Genomic DNA, 20517 nt, shown 5'->3' with positions numbered 1-20517 from the left:
GATATATAGACCACCTGTAAGTAATCATATAATAACTCGTGTAGGTGTGATATATAGACCCCCTGTAAGTAATCATATAATAACTCGTGTAGGTGTGATATATAGACCACCTGTAAATAATCATATAATAACTTGTGTAGGTGTGATATATAGACCACCTGTAAGTAATCATATAATAATTCGTGTATGTATGATATATAGACCACCTGTAAGTAATCATATAATAACTCGTGTAGGTGTGATATATAGGCCACCTGTAAGTAATCATATAATAACTCGTGTAGGTGTGATATATAGACCCCCTGTAAGTAATCATATAATAACTCGTGTAGGTGTGATATATAGACCCCCTGGAAGTAATCATATAATAACTTGTGTAGGTGTGATATATAGACCCCCTGTAAGTAATCATATAATAACTTGTGTAGGTGTGATATATAGACCCCCTGTAAGTAATCATATAATAACTCGTGTAGGTGTGATATATAGACCACCTGTAAGTAATCATATAATAACTAGTGTAGGTGTGATATATAGACCCCCTGGAAGTAATCATATAATAACTCGTGTAGGTGTGATATATGGACCACCTGTAAGTAATCATATAATAACTCGTGTAGGTGTGATATATAGACCACCTGTAAGTAATCATATAATAACTTGTGTTGGTGTGATATATAGACTTGTGTAGGTGATATATACACCGCCTGTAAGTAATCATATAATAACTCATGTAGATGTGATATATAGACCACCTGTAAGTAATCATATAATAACTGGTGTAGGTGTGATATATAGACCACCTGTAAGTAATCATATAATAACTCGTGTAGGTGTGATATATAGACCCCCTGTAAGTAATCATATAATAACTTGTGTAGGTGTGATATATAGACCACCTGTAAGTAATCATATAATAACTCGTGTAGGTGTGATATATAGACCCCCTGTAAGTAATCATATGATAACTCGTGTAGGTGTGATATATAGACCACCTGTAAGTAATCATATAATAACTGGTGTAGGTGTGATATATAGACCCCCTGTAAGTAATCATATAATAACTCGTGTAGGTGTGATATATAGACCACCTGTAAGTAATCATATAATAACTCGTGTAGGTGTGATATATAGACCACCTGTAATAAATCATATAATAACTCGTGTAGGTGATATATAGACCACCTGTATGTAATCATATAATAACTTGTGTAGATGTGATATATAGACCCCCTGTAAGTAATCATATAATAACTCGTGTAGGTGTGATATATAGACCACCTGTAAGTAATCATATAATAACTCGTGTAGGTGTGATATATAGGCCACCTGTAAGTAATCATATAATAACTAGTGTAGGTGTGATATATAGACCACCTGTAAGTAATCATATAATAACTCGTGTAGGTGTGATATATAGACCACCTGTAAGTAATCATATAATAACTCGTGTAGATGTGATATATAGGCCACCTGTAAGTAATCATATAATAACTCGTGTAGATGTGATATATAGACCACCTGTAAGTAATCATATAATAACTGGTGTAGGTGTGATATATAGACCACCTGTAAGTAATCATATAATAACTCGTGTAGGTGTGATATATAGACCACCTGTAAGTAATCATATAATAACTCGTGTAGGTGTGATATATAGACCACCTGTAAGTAATCATATAATAACTCGTGTAGGTGTGATATATAGACCACCTGTAAATAATCATATAATAACTTGTGTAGGTGTGATATATAGACCACCTGTAAGTAATCATATAATAATTCGTGTATGTATGATATATAGACCACCTGTAAGTAATCATATAATAACTCGTGTAGGTGTGATATATAGACCACCTGTAAGTAATCATATAATAACTCGTGTAGATGTGATATATAGGCCACCTGTAAGTAATCATATAATAACTCGTGTAGATGTGATATATAGACCACCTGTAAGTAATCATATAATAACTGGTGTAGGTGTGATATATAGACCACCTGTAAGTAATCATATAATAACTCGTGTAGATGTGATATATACACCACCTGTAAGTAATCATATAATAACTAGTGTAGGTGTGATATATAGGCCACCTGTAAGTAATCATATAATAACTTGTGTAGGTGTGATATATAGACCACCTGTAATAAATCATATAATAACTCGTGTAGGTTATATATAGACCACCTGTAAGTAATCATATAATAACTCGTGTAGGTGATATATAGACCACCTGTAAGTAATCATATAATAACTCGTGTAGGGGAGATATATAGATCACCTGTAAGTAATCATATAATAACTCGTGTAGGTGTGATATATAGACCACCTGTAATAAATCATATAATAACTCGTGTAGGTGATATATAGACCACCTGTAAGTAATCATATAATAACTCGTGTAGGTGATATATAGACCACCTGTAAGTAATCATATAATAACTCGTGTAGATGTGATATAGAGACCACCTGTAAGTAATCATATAATAACTCGTGTAGGTGTGATATAGAGACCCCCTGTAAGTAATCATATAATAACTAATGTAGGTGTGATATATAGACCACCTGTAAGTAATCATATAATAACTTGTGTAGGTGTGATATATAGGCCACCTGTAAGTAATCATATAATAACTCGTGTAGGTGTGATATATAGACCACCTGTAAGTAATCATATAATAACTCGTGTAGATGTGATATATAGGCCACCTGTAAGTAATCATATAATAACTTGTGTAGGTGTGATATATAGGCCACCTGTAAGTAATCATATAATAACTCGTGTAGGTGTGATATATACACCACCTGTAAGTAATCATATAATAACTCATGTAGATGTGATATATAGACCACCTGTAAGTAATCATATAATAACTGGTGTAGGTGTGATATATAGACCACCTGTAAGTAATCATATAATAACTCGTGTAGGTGTGATATATAGACCCCCTGTAAGTAATCATATAATAACTTGTGTAGGTGTGATATATAGACCACCTGTAAGTAATCATATAATAACTCGTGTAGGTGATATATAGACCACCTGTAAGTAATCATATAATAACTCGTGTAGGTGATATATAGACCACCTGTAAGTAATCATATAATAACTCGTGTAGATGTGATATAGAGACCACCTGTAAGTAATCATATAATAACTCGTGTAGGTGTGATATATAGACCACCTGTAAGTAATCATATAATAACTCGTGTAGGTGTGATATATAGACCACCTGTAAGTAATCATAATAACTCGTGTAGGTGTGATATATAGACCCCCTGTAAGTAATCATATAATAACTCGTGTAGATGTGATATAGAGACCACCTGTAAGTAATCATATAATAACTCGTGTAGATGTGATATAGAGACCCCCTGTAAGTAATCATATAATAACTAATGTAGGTGTGATATATAGACCACCTGTAAGTAATCATATAATAACTCGTGTAGGTGTGATATATACACCACCTGTAAGTAATCATATAATAACTCATGTAGATGTGATATATAGACCACCTGTAAGTAATCATATAATAACTGGTGTAGGTGTGATATATAGACCACCTGTAAGTAATCATATAATAACTCGTGTAGGTGTTATATATAGACCCCCTGTAAGTAATCATATAATAACTTGTGTAGGTGTGATATATAGACCACCTGTAAGTAATCATATAATAACTCGTGTAGGTGTGATATATAGACCCCCTGTAAGTAATCATATAATAACTTGTGTAGGTGTGATATATAGACCACCTGTAAGTAATCATATAATAACTCGTGTAGGTGTGATATATAGACCCCCTGTAAGTAATCATATGATAACTCGTGTAGGTGTGATATATAGACCACCTGTAAGTAATCATATAATAACTGGTGTAGGTGTGATATATAGACCCCCTGTAAGTAATCATATAATAACTCGTGTAGGTGTGATATATAGACCACCTGTAAGTAATCATATAATAACTCGTGTAGGTGTGATATATAGACCACCTGTAATAAATCATATAATAACTCGTGTAGGTGATATATAGACCACCTGTATGTAATCATATAATAACTTGTGTAGATGTGATATATAGACCCCCTGTAAGTAATCATATAATAACTCGTGTAGGTGTGATATATAGACCACCTGTAAGTAATCATATAATAACTCGTGTAGGTGTGATATATAGACCACCTGTAAGTAATCATATAATAACTCGTGTAGATGTGATATATAGGCCACCTGTAAGTAATCATATAATAACTCGTGTAGATGTGATATATAGCCCACCTGTAAGTAATCATATAATAACTCGTGTAGGTGTGATATATAGACCACCTGTAATAAATCATATAATAACTCGTGTAGGTGATATATAGACCACCTGTAAGTAATCATATAATAACTCGTGTAGGTGATATATAGACCACCTGTAAGTAATCATATAATAACTCGTGTAGATGTGATATAGAGACCACCTGTAAGTAATCATATAATAACTCGTGTAGGTGTGATATATAGACCCCCTGTAAGTAATCATATAATAACTCGTGTAGGTGTGATATATAGACCACCTGTAAGTAATCATATAATAACTCGTGTAGATGTGATATAGAGACCACCTGTAAGTAATCATATAATAACTCGTGTAGGTGTGATATATAGACCACCTGTAAGTAATCATATAATAACTCATGTAGGTGTGATATATAGACCCCCTGTAAGTAATCATATAATAACTCGTGTAGATGTGATATATAGACCCCCTGTAAGTAATCATATAATAACATGTGTAGGTGTGATATATAGACCACCTGTAAGTAATCATATAATAACTTGTGTAGGTGTGATATATAGACCACCTGTAATAAATCATATAATAACTCGTGTAGGTGTGATATATAGACCCCCTGTAAGTAATCATATAATAACTCGTGTAGATGTGATATAGAGACCACCTGTAAGTAATCATATAATAACTTGTGTAGGTGTGATATATGGACCACCTGTAAGTTATATCTGGAGGTGTAATATATCTGGGCTGAATAATATAATCTGGGTTGAATAATCTGGACTGAATAATATATCTGGAAGTGTAATATATCTGGGCTGAATAATATATCTGGAGGTGTAATATATCTGGGCTGAATAATATATCTAGAGGTGTAATATATATGGGCTGAATAATATATCTGGAGGTGTAATATATCTAGAGGTGTAATATATCTGGTCTGAATAATCTATCTGGAGGTGTAATATATCTGGGCTGAATAATATATCTGGAGGTGTAATATATCTAGAGGTGTAATATATCTGGGCTGAATAATATATCTGGAGGTATAATATATTTAGAGGTGTAATATATCTGGGCTGAATAATCTATCTGGAGGTGTAATATATTATGGCTGAATAATATATCTGGAGGTGTAATAAATCTGGGCTGAATAATCTATCTCGAGGTGTAATATATCTGGGCTGAATAATCTATCTGGAGGTGTAATAAATCTGGGCTGAATAATATATCTGGCGGTGTAGTATATCTGGGCTGAATAATATATGTGGGCTGAATAATATATCTGGAGGTGTAATATATCTGGGCTTAAATAATATAATCTGGGCTAAATAATATATCTGGAGGTGTAATATATCTGGGCTGAATAATATATCTGGAGGTGTAATATATCTGGGCTGAATAATATAATCTGGAGGTGCAATATATCTGAGCTGAATAATATATCTGGAGGTGTAATATATCTGGGCTGAATAATATATCTGAGCTGAATAATATATCTGAGCTGAATAATATATCTGGAGGTGTAATATATCTGGGCTGAATAATATAATCTGGAGGTGTAATATATCTGGGCTGAATAATATATGTGGGCTGAATAATATATCTGGGCTTAAATAATATAATCTGGGCTAAATAATATATCTGGAGGTGTAATATATCTAGAGGTGTAATACATCTGGGCTGAATAATATATCTGGAGGTATAATATATCTGGGCTGAATAATATAATCTGGAGGTGTAATATATCTGAGCTGAATAATATATCTGGAGGTGTAATATATCTGGGCTGAATAATATATCTGGAGGTGTAATATATCTGAGCTGAATAATATATCTGGAGGTGTAATATATCTGGGCTGAATAATATAATCTGGAGGTGTAATATATCTGGGCTGAATAATATATCTGGGCTGTATAATATATCTGGAGGTGCAATATATCTGGGCAGAATAATATAATCTGGGTTGAATAATTTGGACTGAATAATATATCTGGAGGTGTGATATATCTGGTCTGAATAATCTTGGCTGAATAATATATCTGGAGGTGTAATATATCTGGGCTGAATAATATATCTGGAGGTGTAATATATCTGGGCTGAATAATATAGTTTGGCCTGAATAATATATCTGGTCTGAATAATATATCTGGGCTGAATAATATATCTTGAGGTGCAATATATCTGGGCTGAATAATATATCTGGAGGTGTAATATATCTGGGCTGAATAATATACCTGGAGGTGTAATATATTTGGGCTCAATAATATATCTGGAGGTGTAATATATATGGGCTGAATAATATAGTTTGGCTTGAATAATATAATCTGGTCTGAATAATATATCTGGGCTGAATAATATAATCTGGGTTGAATAATTTGGACTGAATAATATATCTGGAGGTGTAGTATATCTGGTCTGAATAATCTTGGCTGAATAATATATCTGGAGGTTTAATATATCTGGAGGTGTAATATATCTGGGCTGAATAATCTTGGCTGAATAATATATCTGGAGGTGTAATATATCTGGTCTGAATAATATATCTGGAGGTGTAATATATATGGGCTGAATAATATAGTTTGGCCTTAATAATATAATCTGGTCTGAATAATATATCTGGAGGTGCAATATATCTGGGCTGAATAATATAATCTGGGTTAGTACATAGTACATAGTTGAATACTTTGGACTGAATAATATATCTGGAGGTGTGATATATCTGGTCTGAATAATCCTGGCTGAATAATATATCTGGAGGTGTAATATATCTGGGCTGAATAATATAGTTTGGCCTGAATAATATATCTGGTCTGAATAATATATCTGGTCTGAATAATATACCTGGAGGTGTAATATATTTGGGCTCAATAATATATCTGGAGGTGTAATATATCTGGGCTGAATAATATAGTTTGGCCTGAATAATATATCTGGTCTGAATAATATATCTGGGCTGAATAATATATCTGGAGGTGTAATATATCTAGAGGTGCAATATATCTGGGCTGAATAATATATCTGGAGGTGCAATATATCTGGGCTGAATAATATATCTGGAGGTGTAATAAATCTGGGCTGAATAATATATCTGGCGGTGTAGTATATCTGGGCTGAATAATATATGTGGGCTGAATAATATATCTGGAGGTGTAATATATCTGGGCTTAAATAATATAATCTGGGCTAAATAATATATCTGGAGGTGTAATATATCTAGAGGTGTAATAAATCTGGGCTGAATAATATATCTGGAGGTGTAATATATCTGGGCTGAATAATATATCTGGAGGTGTAATATATCTGGGCTGAATAATATAATCTGGAGGTGCAATATATCTGAGCTGAATAATATATCTGGAGGTGTAATATATCTGGGCTGAATAATATAATCTGGAGGTGTAATATATCTGGGCTGAATAATATATGTGGGCTGAATAATATATCTGGGCTTAAATAATATAATCTGGGCTAAATAATATATCTGGAGGTGTAATATATCTAGAGGTGTAATACATTTGGGCTGAATAATATATCTGGAGGTGTAATATATCTGGGCTGAATAATATAATCTGGAGGTGTAATATATCTGGGCTGAATAATATATCTGAGCTGAATAATATATCTGGAGGTGCAATATATCTGGGCTGAATAATATATCTGGAGGTGTAATATATCTGGACTGAATAATATATCTGGAGGTGTAATATATCTGGGCTGAATAATATTGTTTGGCCTGAATAATATACCTGGAGGTGTAATATATTTGGGCTCAATAATATATCTGGAGGTGTAATATATCTGGGCTGAATAATATAGTTTGGCCTGAATAATATATCTGGTCTGAATAATATATCTGGGCTGAATAATATATCTGGAGGTGCAATATATCTGGGCTGAATAATATATCTGGAGGTGTAATATATCTGGACTGAATAATATACCTGGAGGTGTAATATATTTGGGCTCAATAATATATCTGGAGGTGTAATATATATGGGCTGAATAATATAGTTTGGCCTGAATAATATAATCTGGTATGAATAATATATCTGGGCTGTATAATATATCTGGGCTGAATAATATAATCTGGGTTGAATAATTTGGACTGAATAATATATCTGGAGGTGTAATATATCTGGTCTGAATAATCTTGGCTGAATAATATATCTGGTCTGAATAATCTTGGCTGAATAATATATCTGGAGGTGTAATATATCTGGAGGTGTAATATATCCGGGCTTAATAATTTAATTTGGTCTGAATAATAGATCTGGTCTGAATAATATAATCTGTGTTGAATAATATAATCTGGGCTGAATAATATATCTGGGCTGAATAATATATCTGGAGGTGTAATATATCTGGGCTGAATAATATATCTGGGCTGAATAATATATCTGGAGGTGTAATATATCCGGGCTGAATAATTTAATTTGGTCTGAATAATAGATCTGGTCTGAATAATATAATCTGTGTTGAATAATATAATCTGGGCTGAATAATATATCTGGAGGTGTAATATATCTGGGCTGAATAATATATCTGAGCTGAATAATATATCTGGAGGTGTAATATATCTGGAGGTGTAATATAATCTGTGCTGAATAATATATCTGGAGGTGTAATATAATCTGTGCTGAATAATATATCTGGAGGTGTAATATATCTGGAGGTGTAATATATCTGGAGGTGTAATATAATCTGTGCTGAATAATATATCTGGAGGTGTAATATATCTGGGCTGAATAATATATCTGAGCTGAATAATATATCTGGAGGTGTAATATATCTGAGCTGAATAATATATCTGGAGGTGTAATATATCTGGGCTGAATAATATATCTGAGCTGAATAATATATCTGAGCTGAATAATATATCTGGAGGTGTAATATATCTGGGCTGAATAATATATCTGGAGGTGTAATATATCTGAGCTGAATAATATATCTGGAGGTGTAATATAGCTGGAGGTGTAATATATCCGGGCTTAATAATTTAATTTGGTCTGAATAATAGATCTGGTCTGAATAATATAATCTGTGTTGAATAATATAATCTGGGCTGAATAATATATCTGGGCTGAATAATATATCTGGAGGTGTAATATATCTGGGCTGAATAATATATCTGGGCTGAATAATATATCTGGAGGTGTAATATATCCGGGCTGAATAATTTAATTTGGTCTGAATAATAGATCTGGTCTGAATAATATAATCTGTGTTGAATAATATAATCTGGGCTGAATAATATATCTGGAGGTGTAATATATCTGGGCTGAATAATATATCTGAGCTGAATAATATATCTGGAGGTGTAATATATCTGGAGGTGTAATATAATCTGTGCTGAATAATATATCTGGAGGTGTAATATATCTGGAGGTGTAATATAATCTGTGCTGAATAATATATCTGGAGGTGTAATATATCTGGGCTGAATAATATATCTGGAGGTGTAATATATCCGGGCTGAATAATTTAATTTGGTCTGAATAATAGATCTGGTCTGAATAATATAATCTGGAGGTGTAATATATCTGGGCTGAATAATATATCTGGGCTGAATAATATATCTGGAGGTGTAATATATCTGGGCTGAATAATATATCTGAGCTGAATAATATATCTGGAGGTGTAATATATCTGGGCTGAATAATATATCTGGAGGTGTAATATATCTGAGCTGAATAATATATCTGGAGGTGTAATATATCTGGGCTGAATAATATATCTGAGCTGAATAATATATCTGAGCTGAATAATATATCTGGAGGTGTAATATATCTGGGCTGAATAATATATCTGGAGGTGTAATATATCTGAGCTGAATAATATATCTGGAGGTGTAATATAGCTGGTCTGAATAATATACCTGGAGGTGTAATAGATCTGGTCTGAATAATATAATCTGGTCTGAATAATATAATCTGGGCTGAATAATATATCTGGGCTGAATAATATAATCTGGGCTGAATAATATATCTGGTCTGAATAATATATCTGGAGGTGTAATATAGCTGGTCTGAATAATATATCTGGAGGTGTAATATATCTGGGCTGAATAATATATCTGGAGGTGTAATATAGCTGGTCTGAATAATATATCTGGAGGTGTAATATATCTGGTCTGAATAATATATCTGGAGGTGTAATATATCTGGGCTGAATAATATATCTGAGCTGAATAATATAATCTGGGCTGAATAATATATCTGGAGGTGTAATATATCTGGGCTGAATAATATATCTGGGCTGAATAATATATCTGGAGGTGTAATATATCTGGGCTGAATAATATATCTGGAGCTGTAATATATCTGAGCTGAATAATATATCTGGAGGTGTAATATATCTGAGCTGAATAATATATCTGACCTGAATAATATATCTGAGCTGAATAATATATCTGGAGGTGTAATATATCTGGGCTGAATAATATATCTGAGCTGAATAATATAATCTGGGCTGAATAATATATCTGGAGGTGTAATATATCTGGGCTGAATAATATATCTGGGCTGAATAATATATCTGGAGGTGTAATATATCTGGGCTGAATAATATATCTGGAGCTGTAATATCTGAGCTGAATAATATATCTGGAGGTGTAATATATCTGAGCTGAATAATATATCTGACCTGAATAATATATCTGAGCTGAATAATATATCTGGAGGTGTAATATATCTGGGCTGAATAATATATCTGGAGCTGTAATATCTGAGCTGAATAATATATCTGGAGGTGTAATATATCTGAGCTGAATAATATATCTGACCTGAATAATATATCTGAGCTGAATAATATATCTGGAGGTGTAATATATCTGGGCTGAATAATATATCTGAGCTGAATAATATATCTGGAGGTGTAATATATCTGAGCTGAATAATATATCTGGGCTGAATAATATATCTGGAGGTGTAATAGATCTGGTCTGAATAATATAATCTGTGTTGATTAATATAATCTGGGTTGAATAATATATATGGTTTGAATAATATAATCTGGGTTGAATAATATATCTGGTCTGAATAATATATCTGGGGGTGTAATATATCTGGGCTGAATAATATATCTGGAGGTGTAATATATCTGGGCTGAATAATATATCTGGAGGTGTAATATATCTGGGCTGAATAATATATCTGAGCTGAATAATATAATCTGGGCTGAATAATATATCTGGAGGTGTAATATATCTGGGCTGAATAATATATCTGGATGTGTAATATATCTGGGCTGAATAATATATCTGGAGGTGTAATATATCTGGGCTCAATTCTATCTCCAAGGTGGGAATTTACAATCTCCCTCGGCCATCAGCTTCTGATCCCGGACACGGAAATGTTGGTTTGGTGATGAGGGATCTTGTTCTCAGTAGAGATATATGGATTGGGGGGTTTCATCCATAAGGTCCGATCCTTCTCTAACCACATAAGGATTGGACTCTTGGTTTCCTCCTTCTTGTCCACATGGAAACCTATAGTAAGGTGGGATAGAGACGCTGTGATGTAGAGAAGAGGTCAAAGTAGAAGAATTTTCGGGACACTCGCTCAGCCCTCAAATTGTAGGACATTTTGGGCCCCATCTGCACCCACATGGGCCCTAACTATGACCGTTTGTAGTCAGACAGGAGAGAGGACTCCATGGAGCCACCACCTCAGATAAACTGCTCAAAAAACTAAAGGTCTCCCTGCGATAACATATCGTAGATCTGAATGAACTAATCGTATGAAATCCTTTCCTCTTTACATAGTTGAATTTGCTGACAACAAAATCCACACAAAAATTATCAATGGAAATCATCAACCCCTGGAGGTCTGGATATGGAGTCACCCTCAAAATCACAGAGGAAAACCTCACTACAGGCTGATCCAACTTTATGTAATGTCCTTAATACAAGTCCCAATGAGGCTCAGTAGTGTGTGGCCTCCACGTGCTCGTAAGACCTCCCTACAATGCCTGGGCATGCTCCTGATGAGGTGGAGGATGGTCTCCTGAGGGATGTCCTCCCAGACCTGGACTAAAGCATCCGCCAACTCCTGGACAGTCTGTGGTGGATGGAGCGAGACGTCCCAGATGTGCTCAATCTGATTCAGGGGAACGGGCGGCCAGTCCATATCATCAATGCCTTCCTCTTGTAGGAACTGCTGACACACAAGACAATGCTAGACCTCATGTGTCTGGAGTATTAGGAGGAACCCAACCGCACCAGCATATGGTCTCACAAGGGGTCTGAGGATCTCATCTCGGTACCTAATGGCAGTCAGGATACCTCTGGCAAGAACATGGAGCTGTGCAGCCCCCCAAAGAAATGCCACCCCACAACATTACTGACCCACAGTCATGCTGGAGGATGTTGTGGGCAGCAGAACGTTCTCCATGGCGTCTCTAGACTCTGTCACATGTGCTCAGTGTGAACCTGCTTTCATCTGTGAAGTGGCACATTTGCCAATCTTGGTGTTCTCTGGAAAATGCCAAATGTCCTGCACGGTGTTGGGCTGTAAGCACAACCAGTGAAAGCACCGCCAGCATTCAAAAGTGACTAAAACATCAGCCAGGAAGCATAGGAACTGAGAAGTGGTCACCACCTGCAGAACCACTCCTTTATTGGGGGTGTCTTGCTAATTGCCTATAATTTCCACGTGTTGTCTGTTCCATGTGAAATTGATTGTCAATCAGTGTTCTTCCTGAGTGGACAGTGGGATCTCACACAAGTGTCAGTGACTTGGAGTTACATTGTGGTGTTTGTGTTCCCTTTAGTTTTAGGAGCTGTGTACATGTGAAACCATCTTCATCCACTAGTCCAGATCCCCTCAAGGCTAGGACTCCACTGAGATTTTTGCCCTGCGATTTTTGTGGCATAAAAACGCCAGACAGATCCCAGCGAGTGTAATTTCTGATACCTGCTGCGATCTGTCTATTTATGCAGGTACTACAGCTCCCAGCATGAGGCAGAGTGTACTCCATGTTGGGAGTAGTAGTACTTGTAATAAAGGGCACATCACAGCGGGGGTCACTATTGACATGCGCTGTGATCCTCCTGTATAATGTATAGATGCGGCCGCTCTTCTATGGTCCCTGCACGGCCGTATATATACCCCTATTCATATTTCCTGCAGAGCTGTGATTGGCTGGAACCATCTTGCGGGAAATATGAATATGTGTATATATAGAAGACCATAGAAGAGCGGCCGCCGCATCTATACATTATACAGGAGGATCGCAACAGGCAATCTGTCTATTAGTACAGGTGCTACTACTCCCATCATGAAACAGTGTGTTCCATGCTCGGAGTAGTAGTACTACCTAAAAAATGGAGAAAAAAAAAGTGAAAAACACGCACACACTACATTTTTATTATTGTCGGCTACATTTTTAGCGCTTTACCCGCTCACATAAATTGATAAATATTTCGTAATAAAGATGAATTTCGTTAGATACAATTTTTTCCATCACTACTGTATCTTTTTTTGTTATTATTTTTTATGGTAGCCTACGAAATGTTAATAAAAAATGAATCTCCATCACTTTTTAGGATCGCTAAAGTCCAAAAAAGAATAAAAACCGCCTGCAAAAACGCAAAATTTAAAACCAACATGGCGCTTTTCTTGGTGTTTTTGCTCTCCCATAGACTTCTATGGGAGGAAAATGCCACGATTTCAGGGCAAAAAAACGCCAAACTAGGTTTTGTCGGGCGTTTTTAAAATCCAGCTTCTGAGCCCGAAATTGCTGAAAAACATCCAAAAGGATAAAAAAAAAAAAAAACGCCAAACTGAAAAACGCCAAGTGAATCTGGCATTTTGCAGTTTACTATTGACTTGCAGCTAACATCTGAACGGGGAGTTTTTTCACTGAAAAAACGCTGTGCGGGAAAATTGGCGTTTTTTGCAAAAAAACCTCAGTGGAATTCCAGCCTAAGACTTGTTCTACTGAAGTCTTCTGAGATGAGGAGACCCCCTGGTCCATACAGGTCGGTGTCCCTCAGCTCCATAGACTTCACTCCATCTGATTAGGCCAATAAGAAGCCTCCGGCCTCGATCTCGTCTGGGAAGAGTCACGGCTCTGGATTACACGCCGGAACAAGCCTGTTTTAAGGCATTTTAAAATAAACCCGAAGCTTTTATACCATTATTGGATTCTTCATTCATGAACACTGAGCGGTTGCGCCGATTGATCCAGCGTTTTTCCTCCACTTGAACGGAGATCCTTGAAAGTCAAACCGGAACAAGCTTGAGAATGAGAGAACTTTCTAGAATGTCTTCTCTATGGATTCCTCCTTGAAGGTGTCTTGTTAATTTACTGAACCAGTCGACAGAAACCAGAGGGATGAACAACCATTGAACGAACAATCACATGGTGGAGCCGGACTGGCGGATGGAGCCGGACTGGCGGATGGAGCCGGACTGGCGGATGGAGCCGGACTGGCGGATGGAGCCGGACTCGTTTTAGTTTATATCTAATTCAATGACACTGGGCAAAAGGACAAGTGATCTAAGAGTATTCCCTCCTGAACAGAACCACAAGGACCCACCTCCTGTCCTCACCAGGAAGGTCTCTCATTGGTTGGATAAAATGATCTTTCATGGTTACATCTTACATGTTCGGTCGCCCCCTTAATGACGTCTTCTCTCCCAATTCCCCAGACACACGAGTGCTGATTATTGTATAATAGTAATGACCAGCAGAGTATACCGAGTACAGCAAGGACCACAAAAGTGCCACACAACAAGGACCACACAATGAGGACCACACAAAAGGGACTGCCCAACAAGGACCACACAAGGACCACACAATGAGGACCACAGAACAAGGACCACAAAAGTGCTGCACAGCGAGGGCCACACAACAAGGGACCACACAATGGAGCCAGTTCAAGTGGCCATGTCAACAGAGATATCTGTTGTACATCTTGGCAAAACAATAGCTTTTCTAATCTACTTCTATAAAAAAAAATGTTCACATTATATTAAAGAAAAGTGCCTCTGAAAATCCCCCCACTAGGGGTCCCCATACCTCCTCGGACACTGAGTCCCACAGCAGCATGAGGGTAACCAAGGGTCATGGACCTGAGATTGCTGATTGACAAGGCTGCAGGAGGAATGCAGCCACAGCAATACTGCTGTAACATAGAGCTTTACCAAACATGTGCCTCCAGCTATTGCAAAACTACAACTTCAAGCATGCCTGGACTGTCGAAGGATGTCTGGGCATGCTGGGAGCTGTAGATTTAAGTTATACACTCACCTTATTGTCTTTGGTGGTAGAGTACAGGCAATCTCTAACAATCGTGTGTGTGTGTGTGTACAGAATAAAACCAGAGAGGAAAGGGTTACAGAGCAGGGCAGCCAGGCTTCAAAGCAGTAAATCAGCAGAGTGAGGGAGGGGGAGGAGTCGTCACAGTGTAGGTAAGAGAAGGACACACACCCTCCCTTTGACAAGATGGAAAAGACAGTGAGCAGCTGTAATCTGCTATTTATTAGTGGAATATCAGTGATAGAGACATAAATTTCAGGGGGGAGATGTATCAAAACATGTCCAGTGGAACAGTTGCGGAGTTGCCTATAGGAACCAGATCGCTTCTTTCATTTCTGAAAAGGCCTCTGAACAATGAAAGCAGCGACCTGATTGGTTGCTATGGGCAACTTCTCCTCAGGACAGGTCTTGATAAATCTCCCCCTATGGCCATGGTCCGGATGAGGCGTTGCGTAACATAGAACAGTTTTGTTTTTTTGGGGGGGATCTGACGCTTTAAGGCTGAGTTCACACTCAGGATAGTGACAGGGATAGAACCCATAGAGAAAAACTAGATTTGCACATTTTCTTGTGGTTTGGACCCGTCCTGGTTTTGCCTATAAAGCAAAATACTGTGAGACCCTAAGGGGTTAATGAGAAAGAGATGAAGGGAACACACAGCAGCCCTGCAGGGACAAGGGACCATGAAAAATGGTGGTGTAGGTTAGGGTCCTAACCATGAGGACACGGAGGGGGGTGTGACAACGCCACATAAGAGCATCTGGCCGCCCATAGTGGAGATTATTGAAACCCTGTGCAGAGGAGCCAATCACATCGCTTCGTTCATCTGATTGGTTGCTATGGCCAACTACTCCACTTTTCCTCTGCACACGTCCCAGCTCTATCTGGAGAGGCTTACACCAGTATGGATTGTAACCACTAATGGACATGATGAGGGTTATGCGGGGGGGGGGGGGGGGGGAAGGGAGTAGTCCTCACTGTCACCTATTAACCCAATGTGACCTCAGTAAGGCTGTGCCAATATACAAAGTGCAGTGATAAGACCTCTGAACACCTGGAGTAAAGCTTCTGAATTTACTGATGAGGGGGGCGGGGGACACAGGTCACGTCACTGTGGTGCAGAATGCAGACTGTACTCAGCAGTGGCCTCTGTGACGTGACGCAGGAAGGCTCATCCACAAAGAAATCTGTATTTAGAGAGGCCCTTGTCGAGAGAATTCATCTCCAATTCCCCCCATGGGAGTTTTGTTTCCTCACAGCCTGGACAGGAGCAGGTACAGTGACTGGACCCATTGACATTGTACCTAGGATGTGTCCAGGTGAAGGGAGGTCAACCTATAGCCGGTTAGGGCCGGACTAGACCTCACAGCTAGAGCAGGGCCAGGAGATCACATGACTCTGACCTCAGACTAACTGGTTCTTAACAGACTTAGGTCCTCCCCTAGAGACCAGACTAAGGACTACTTCTCCTGCAATAATTGGCTTGGAGTAGCATGTGACCAAAGCACGAAAGAAATGTTAACCCTTTGCACTAGGCAAGGCCCAGGACCTGATACACATATTAAGCCTCCTGAGGATGGTGGACATCCCGGACTCTACTCCAGGACCAAACATTTCACATCTCTCTTTTCCTCCATAGCTCTTCCTGGTGGAGCGGGCCGGACGACGGACCCTGCACCTTGTGGGTCTTGCTGGGATGATCACGTGTGCGTTGTTGATGACCACGGCCATGGTGCTACAGGTGAGACATGGTGGATGTGTAGTGTCCCCACACTATTCCTGGTACATTGTGCATCACACAATATTAACCCCGTGTACATGTAGTTTCCAAAAGCCGGAGATCGGAAATAATAGTATCTTCTGCCCCCAGGACACCGTGCCCGCCATCAGTGCGCTCAGCATGGCAGCCATTTTTGGATTTGTGGCATTCTTTGAAATCGGTCCTGGTCCCATTCCCTGGTTTATTGTTGCTGAACTCTTCAGCCAAGGTCCTCGTCCCGCCGCTATGGCCATTGCAGGCTGCACCAACTGGACCTCCAACTTCATCATTGGAATGGGTTTCCCGTATGTAGCGGTAAGTTGGTTCTGTCTGTCCAGGGCATCTACCTGCTTACAGGAGTATTCTAGCCTGAACAAAAAAAGGTATACTTACCTAGGCCTGTTCCCCCACAGTTCGGTTCGCATCGTCCAGTCCCCCATTTTGTTCTCTTCTCCTGAGACGAGCGCTCAGTGCAGGACCTGCCAATCACTGGTCACAGTAATGTCCCATCTCCACCAGTTATTGGCTGAGCCGGTAGGTCCTGCCCCAAGCATTCATCTTGGGAGATGATCGAGGGACCAGACTGAGGCAAACAAGTGCTGCAGGGCACCGGGGGCTAGGTAAGTATGATTTTTTTCTTGAAATGGCTGGAATACCCCTTTACGTACTTGCTTCAGACCTGATGTGGCCAGATTCTCCTCAGATCGAGGGTCTTGAATAACCCGCCTTGTCTCGTCTAGGACCTCTGCGGACCCTACGTCTTCCTGCTGTTTGCTCTCTTACTCTTGGGGTTCTTCATATTCACCTATTTCCGTGTGCCAGAAACCAGGGGGAGGTCCTTCGATGAGATCGCTCATGCCTTCCACAGAAGAAACCCCTCCCTGCTGGAGCAGGAGATAAAGGCCAGCACGGAGCTGGATAGCCTGGGGGGAGGGGATGAGATGTGAGGCTATGAAGAACCTTTCTAGAACCTCCATGATCTGCCCGATGCAGACCTCACACATCCGGCCTCCATTACATATCTCTGGGTTTGGACTTTGTGCCATCAGGGGCCCCATAGTGTTCATACATAGTAATAGCCACAACCTCCTCCATTACCTCCCTCTATGGCCACCACTGCTGAACATCTCACTGAGGGGGCATCGGTCTGTAACGCAGCTTCTAACCAGTATGAGCTACAGTGCCCCCTGCAGGGAGAAGAGATTGTGCCCCTCATACATCAGCAGGCCAGACTCCTGTACAATGAGTGCTATGACCCATCAGGTATATATTCTTCATGTATAAATGTATATATATATATATATATAAATATATTATTGCTGTGTCATTAAAATATTGTAAGCAAAACAAAGGCTCTGAACACTCCTGATGTGTGTGACCATCCTGGAACCAATATCTAGAGTGCCCCCATCCTGGAACCAATATCTAGAGTGCCCCCATCCTGGAACCAATATCTAGTGCCCCCTTCCTGGAACCAATATCTAGAGTGCCCCCATCCTGGAACTAATATCTAGAGGGCCCCCATCCTGGAACCAATATCTAGAGGGCCCCCATCCTGGAACCAATATCTAGAGTGCCCCCATCCTGGAACCAATATCTAGAGTGCCCCCATCCTGGAACCAATATCTAGAGTGCCCCCATCCTGGAACCAATATCTAGAGTGCCCCCATCCTGGAACCAATATCTAGAGGGCCCCCATCCTGGAACCAATATCTAGAGGGCCCCCATCCTGGAACCAATATCTAGAGGGCCCCCATCCTGGAACCAATATCTAGAGGGCCCCCATCCTGGAACCAATATCTAGAGGGCCCCCATCCTGGAACCAATACCTAGAGTATAGGTGTCCCGCAGGAGCTGCGTGGACGATACAGGAGATGTGGCAGGGATTGGTGGTAGTGACAGCAGGGGCAGCAGTACAGTACAGAACACGATGGACTGGCAGCGGCGGTGGTATCAGTGGGCAGCTCTCCCCGCATGGTGGATCTATTCATTGGCTGGAGATCTTCCCAGATCTAGGCCTGATCAGGTTTTCCACCTATTTTGTCCGCTTCCATGTAAAAAATGGGTGTGGCTTAGTCATGGAGGGATAGCGGGGGGGGGGGGGGGGGGGTGGTGTGTGTGTGTGTGTGTGTGTGTGTGTGTGTGTGTGTGTGTGTGTGTATGTATGTATGTATGTATGTATATATATATATATATATATATATATATATATACACACATATACATACATACATACATGCCAAGCTCCGAGCACCGATAGTGGCAATAATTAACCCCGAGAAGTAGCCCAGGGATTTGCCTCGAGCTTTATATGTATTTTTGCATGGCAGCAGTGACCCAGCACTGACACGGCCTATTACAGAGTGCGGTGTTGGGCACAAACATTGCTTTGGAGACAGAGACAGCACGGGATGTTAACCCGAAGAAAATTGCTGGTGAAATTTCCTAACCGTATGTCCCAGTGTGTTCAATGCGCAAAGCAGTCAGAAGCGTCCAAGCAGAAGTCTCCTGGGAGCCGCCGGAACTAGTGAACGATCAGCTGATGGGGCTGCTGTCAGCGCCGAAGTTCACGATACCTAGCAATGGAGCGCTTCCTGTTGCCAGCAGGGGGGAGAGTGGTCCCAGCAGAGACCGGACGGAGGGGACATGCGGTGGACCAGCGGGACTGGAGGAGAGAGCAAGTCCGGCATGCTGAGGCAGCTGCAAGGGGAGCAGAGATGGAGGAGGATAATGAAGGTAACAGCCAAATACTTGATATGGAGAGTTATCATATGCCGCAGGTAAAAACAGCAGAATTTGAGGCAAGTACATGATAGACCCACCGAGCATGAGACTGGCTTATTGAATATTGAAAGTGCAAATGGAAAGGCAATTGGGGGGGGGGGGGGGGTCAGAAGAGAAGATGGGGTCATGTAACAGGGATGAAGGAGCCCTAGGAGAGACATTTGCCTTAATGGATTAAAGTGGGGCGTATTCTGAACTTAAAGGGGTTGTCTGCTGCTCTTGTATGCTCCGCTCGCAGTGTCCGGAAGTTCATTACTCCGAACGCTGTGTGTGGGCTTCCGGAGCTCTGAAAGGCAGGGCAGTGGACAACCCCTTTAATGTGATGCGGGCGTTGATACAAGCGCTACCATCTAAAAATACATTCTTAATTGGCAGAATACATAGTTATACGAAATGGGAATAGGGAATCTCAAGGCCA

At 39.3% G+C, this 20517-nt stretch overlaps 1 protein-coding gene across 1 annotated transcript in view; it reads left to right on the top strand.

Moving 5' to 3' along the window:
- Positions 1–18655, top strand: part of LOC130302058 (solute carrier family 2, facilitated glucose transporter member 4-like) — a gene marked incomplete at its 5' end in the record, with an annotated part of 77385 nt that extends 58730 nt beyond the window's left edge. Inside the window, 3 exon segments of the mRNA XM_056551671.1 lie at positions 17196–17297; positions 17427–17630; positions 18056–18655. Coding sequence (XP_056407646.1) covers positions 17196–17297; positions 17427–17630; positions 18056–18262 — 513 coding nt within the window.
- Positions 18656–20517: the final 1862 nt, after the last annotated feature.

Source organism: Hyla sarda, unplaced genomic scaffold (genome assembly GCF_029499605.1).
Source record: "Hyla sarda isolate aHylSar1 unplaced genomic scaffold, aHylSar1.hap1 scaffold_1149, whole genome shotgun sequence".
Classification (NCBI taxonomy): Eukaryota; Metazoa; Chordata; class Amphibia; order Anura; family Hylidae; genus Hyla; species Hyla sarda.
This window is presented reverse-complemented; position numbering and strand designations above follow the sequence as displayed.